This window comes from Aplysia californica, unplaced genomic scaffold, assembly GCF_000002075.1.
Source record: "Aplysia californica isolate F4 #8 unplaced genomic scaffold, AplCal3.0 scaffold00068, whole genome shotgun sequence".
Taxonomy (NCBI): domain Eukaryota; kingdom Metazoa; phylum Mollusca; class Gastropoda; order Aplysiida; family Aplysiidae; genus Aplysia; species Aplysia californica.
In genome coordinates, this window is record NW_004797338.1 from 159,599 (window position 1) to 165,272 (window position 5,674).

The following is a 5,674-nucleotide window of genomic DNA, read 5'->3' on the forward strand; positions in this document are numbered from 1 at the left end:
ATAGAGGAGAACAATTGCCAAAATACAGAAAAATTCAGGGACAAACAAAAGCTGGTAACTTGATTCCACCAAAAAATAAAAGAACAAAACAAAACCAAAACATTTGCCGTTTTGACCCTAAATTCCATAAAGGCTGCAGAAAAGGCTATGGTCGCTTTTAAGGACAAGAATCGGGCTAACCCAGATTTCGGGGGTTTCCAGAAATCATGACCTACATCAAAAGTGGGCAATGCCCTACCCATAGAGGAGAAGTTTTGTTTCAATGGTGCGTAATATATTTGTTTGGATTTATAAAGAAAACTCTCCTTGTTTTTTTAAAGAAACTGAACAAGGGGCAAAAATTTTACCTTAGATTTTCTCAAAACAGCATTTTTTGGGATAGCCCCCGTGTGCTTAAAAAAAGCAACCATACTATAAAGATTGCTTATTTTTACAACCAACAAAATCAAATACTTAATCATGCAAAATTTTTTAAAGTAGAGTCTTTAGTTATAGTAAAGTATCTGGTCTTTAACCCTTTCGTTGCCAGGGGGTACGCATTCCTACTGTCAGCACTGATTTTCAGCTGAGCTCGTTTCCTAGGATAGCAACCTTAAGTCTCAGAGTCAATGCACACGCGGTCTAGATCTAGTGCGCTCTGAACATATTTTGGACACCGGGTCTTCGATTGTCACTTTTCTTATTCCCCATTTCCTCCCATCTTACTCATAATTTCGAATAACCCGCAAATCTAAGTAAAAAAGTAAATTTATTTGCCTTTTTAAAGTCATTTCGATGTTTACTTTTTCGAGACTCGTATGCGGCCACCCGCAAGCCTAGATTTGTATAAATCAATCGCTTGCAAGCTTAATACTAAAGTAATACTAGCAAATTTGGTACCGATATGCGCGTCTTTTATTTCCGAATCATACTAATCTATCCAGCGCTTGTTGCTAAAACTCCGGGCAGAAGAATTAGAGCCTGGTTATTAGCATGACCTACTTGTAACGTAGGTAACCAGGAGCAGCAAATTTTGCCAACTTCTGTGATACATGATACGGCACAGCGCTAAAAATTACGCATTTTCATGACATACCAGGTACATCATATATAAGGCAAGGAAGGGGTTCAGACAAAAATTCTCTACTGTGATTATTTTTTAATCTTTACCCTTTTGTTGTCATGGGGTGTACAGTGGAACTTGGGTTCAACTAGCTCGAATTCAGTGAGGAGAGATGGATTCCCCGTTTTTTTTTCTTCTTTAAAATCAATCAAAATGACCTGGATTCACCGAACACTTAAATCAGCAAGCTCGGATTCAACAAGGTCGCTTCCATGGGGAATAGCCCCCGAAGACGTGGCTTCGCTCAGTTTTCTCTCACAACAAACTTTATCTATTCCTGAAAACCATCCATTGCACCTGCATCGTGAACAATTATTCACTTAGCCGATTGCATGCGACCACTTAGCGGCCTTCTTTCATAACAACACAAGCGTTGTTGGCACGCGCACATGTCTACTCTAGCATATGTCGGGGTGGGATTAACGGCCCGCACACATGTGACCGTCTGTGCGTGTCAGGGGGGGGGAGGGGGGCCCACCATCGGTCCGAGAGTGGAACGTCGCAGACTATACAAATGCGTCAGTCTTTTTCATCCCCGGTAACTGATCATATTACAATGATAAGCTAGTCTTGACGTAGATCTATGTAATGAATTGTGTGCTGGTCTATGGAATCAAATGTTGCCGTATGCTAGGCTCTACACAGCAACACAACTTTTTGGCAAACAATCAAAATGACACAGGCATGCATTATTTGAACGAATGGGAATAGGTCTCTTTTTCACAGCTTATTATATTATATTTATAGGCAGGCATTTCAGGCACCACTTGCTTACCTTTATATACATTACTTTCTCAGTGCCTGTAATTATCTACACTAAACCTCCTGTTTGCTTGAACCAACACTTGGATTCAACAAGATTTTAGGTCAGGCCCTGCGACCTCGTTGAATCCGAGTTCCACTGTATGCGTTCCCCAGGTCAGCAGTCTTATTATATCTCAGTGTTAGTGGACTCATGGTTTAGATCTAGCGCACTCATGGCAAATTATTTCAGACCCTGGTCTTCGATCATGTCAATTTTCTCAGACCTCTCATTCCTTATTTCCCCCCCCCCCCCCCACCTTACCCATAATTTTAATTACAGTGGAATCCTGTTATAACGAGAGGGAGGGGACCAGAGCAAGATGTCCGTTACAGCAGTATTTTCGCTATAAGGGATCCAGTAATAAATTCAAGGGAAACTGTACAGTAGGCCAAATCTATGATTTTGCGGTTCTGTTTATTTCCTTTTGATATATCTCCCCTGATGATGATTTGGTTTCAACATGACCTTTAGGTCTTACTTGATCAAAAATCGAATCAGGTTTCTTTCTCTAGCGCTAGATCTAGCAATGTTGACTGACAGCTCGGCGTTGGCGATCAGAAAGAAGGTGTGGTGCATTCCGTCAGCTTGCGCACGTCACTCATTCGTTCCACCCATCACATTGCTGTGACCTCTCCATCCCCGCATCGGAGAAGTGAGAGTGAGAGGCATAGTAGGCCTTGATAATCTAAACTAGGCTTACACTGGCCTATCACGCGATGCGATTTGCTTGTCTGCGCATGCCACACCCTCCCTACTCAGTCGCTCCAGCCTTCATTGTTGACACACATTGGCTCTCCCATTCTTTGTTTCGCTAGATCACCAACAAGTTTCTCAACTGGCGAGGTTTTTTAATTATGTATAAATGGCCTATGCACTGTGCACAACAGCAGCAATATTCCGCTTTAACCGACTCGCATATATATATTTGTCTGATTGCACTATAGCAGTATTTTATTTACAAAAGCAAAGAAGAGAAAAAAACGGGGTTTTAGAATAGTGTCTTTATAACAGACTTCTCGTTTTTTCCGGACTCGTTATAAGTGGACTCCGCTGTAATTTAATAACTTGCAAATCAAAGCCAAAAAGTGTTGGGTTTTTTTCCTTTTTAAGTCATTTTGGTTTATGTTTTTCTGCGAGAGAACATGGCTGACCGCAAACCTAGATCTGTGTTTATATCGCTTGCAAAGCCAGCAAATTTTGTACCAATACGCGCATCTTTTATTCCCAAAAATGAATCCACCAAGTGCTTTTGTGGCTAAGACTCCGTACTGTAGAATTAGAGCCAAAGTGTGCCATACATGTAACATCATATTGGCAACCGAGAGCAGCAAATTTTGCCAACTTGCAGTACATAGGCTACTTGGTACGTCACACAGCAAAAAATTACACATTTTTTTCCATGACGTACCAGGTACGTCATAATATAAGGCAACAAAGGGGTTAAAACTTTCATTGTAAACTCATGCCCAAAACACCCTCTCCTAGATTTCAAATACACTCAATACAAATAAGGACCAAAAAGAATGTTCATTTTAAAGAAGCAACCCTTTTCAGGAAAAAATCTCATTATTTCTTTCTACTGGACTTCTCTGTACACAGCATCACATTGAAAGACAACCTACGCTAATAACTCTAAACATATCATATGACACCAATTCATGATGAAGTGATCTAGAAGAAAAAAAGGTGGTCAACCTTCCTTTACAGTTCAAGATTCCTGCTGACTTCGTAAACGCTCCATTTTGAGAGGCACAAGATTTACCATTTCCTTGCATATGTCAATTTCAGATTTTACCAATTCGACAGCACTCTCATTTGCTGCACAATAATCCACTACAAACTTGTAACACGCTAAGCTTTTGGCCATAAGTGCCAATCTCTGAGGAACGTTTGGTTCCAAGAACTTTGTGTATAATCGGCCCATGCAAAAAAAAGCAACGAGTGCCGGGCGTACATCACCTTCCGGAAACTCTGGCGGCAGTTCTGGCTTCCCTCCTTTCAAGGAGTCAATGTACTCTTGATATTTGTCAATACTCTGTTGAACTAACTTATTGATTTTACTGGTATTATAAGGAGTCGCTTGAGTCCTTGACAATTCAATGGCAGTGACTTTCAGATCCACCATAGTACTGTAAGTTTCTGCAATCTCATACATAAGTTGTCTATTCACCAACAGATAATACTGAGGATTGAGCTCACTGAGAAGCTCCGACAACATATCCACACGACGTTTGTGCATCTGGCACTGCCGTCTGAAGTCAAGTTCAAAGAAAGCCAACAACTTGTATGCTTTGCTGTGATCTTGGGTGATCTCAACAGCATCAGACGCATGTCCATCTAAGCTATAATATGTAATCGCACTCTTGATCTTTCCAACAATGAATAGAAAAACTTTTCGGGCATCATCAAAAATTCGAACTAACTTGTCAGTAACCTGTTCTTCATAAACAGTTAATTCCAAATCAAAGGTTTCAAAATCTTTTTCTGAACTTTTTACTTCTGTGTTAGATTCTGTTTGTTTGTCAGAAGTGGGGTCTGTTTGTTTGTCAGAATTGTGGTCATTCTTATTCTTAGGATAACCAAAAACATCAACTGATGGTTCTTCCATATCTTCCAGCTCACTAAGCATCTTGTCCCTTGAAACCTCTAACAAAGCCAGCCCATATTTGATCCAGCAACGATCAATATCAGCACTTCTCTGACTCTGCAAATCATTTTCATCCTCTGAGAGTTCTTGAACATTTTTTAAAGAATTTTCATATATCAGTGACCCACTTGCAAGACAGTGTCTAGACTCCATGAACTTTTCAGCAGTTAAAAAGTACTGGGAAAGGGTAGCAGCGTTAAGACCCCAATCCACTGGATTGTAGTCCCCTGCGGCGAGCTGTCTGTGCAACGTCATGAGACAATAATGAGCTGATAAGCTGCTCTTTTCTTGCTTGGCATACACCTGAGCCAGATAGTATAATGTATGAGTATGAAGACTCTCAAAAGACGCAGATCTCTGCTGTGCAACACTGTCTTCATTTCCATCAAATGCTCTTAGATGCTCAAGGAAGGACTGAGGCACCCCTCCAACATTCTGTTTGTAACTATGGTATCGTTTTTCAGCAGACACAAGGAACTCGAGAGCTTTGTCAAGACTATTTCTTCCAGTCCATAATATACCCAGATGATTCAAGACATTGATGTGAAGACTTACTGCCCCTTGAAATTCATCTTCCTCAATTCGCTTCAAACAGGACATGAACTTGTCCTCTCCTTCAGCTAGTTCCTCTGTATCCATGTGTAAGATTCCAATGTTGAGTTCCAAACAGAGCGACAACGCCAAAAAAGCCCTTTTGTTAGTTTCATCGCCTCTCTCAACTGAAAGTTTATCAAGCACCTTTCTATTGATTTCATCATACAATTCACGGGCTTTGTACTTTGAACGAAAAGGTTCTTCTTCTGGGTCTTTCTTTGACTCTTCTTCAGCCAGGAATCGCGCTTGTTTGTACAACTCGGCCCCCTCTGGGCCCAAACATTTCTCTAAGGTGGCCATCTTGGTAAATAGATTGATGCAGCAGTGAATAGTGAATGGCAGTGGTTAGCTTTATTCGCACAGCCCCTCATCCGTTCTATAAACTTTTTTTCTGTGAAGCAGTATAGACCCTGATGTTAGTATGTGATATAAATTAGTTAAGTGAGTCTAGCTGACTATCATAAAATGTGTCTTGCATCTCACAGAATACTAGGCTAAAATTTTCAGCTAAGTATTGACTATTGAC

The 5,674-nt window shown here is 40.7% G+C and overlaps 1 protein-coding gene across 1 annotated transcript; it reads right to left on the reverse strand.

The window, feature by feature from the left end:
- Positions 1-3,009: 3,009 nt before the first annotated feature.
- LOC101856561 (KIF-binding protein) lies at positions 3,010-5,489 on the reverse strand. The gene has a single exon (XM_005093692.3). The coding sequence runs from the start codon at positions 5,446-5,448 to the stop codon at positions 3,616-3,618; it is 1,833 nt and encodes a 610-aa protein (XP_005093749.1). The 5' UTR covers positions 5,449-5,489; the 3' UTR covers positions 3,010-3,615.
- Between the last annotated feature and the right edge of the window lie 185 nt (positions 5,490-5,674).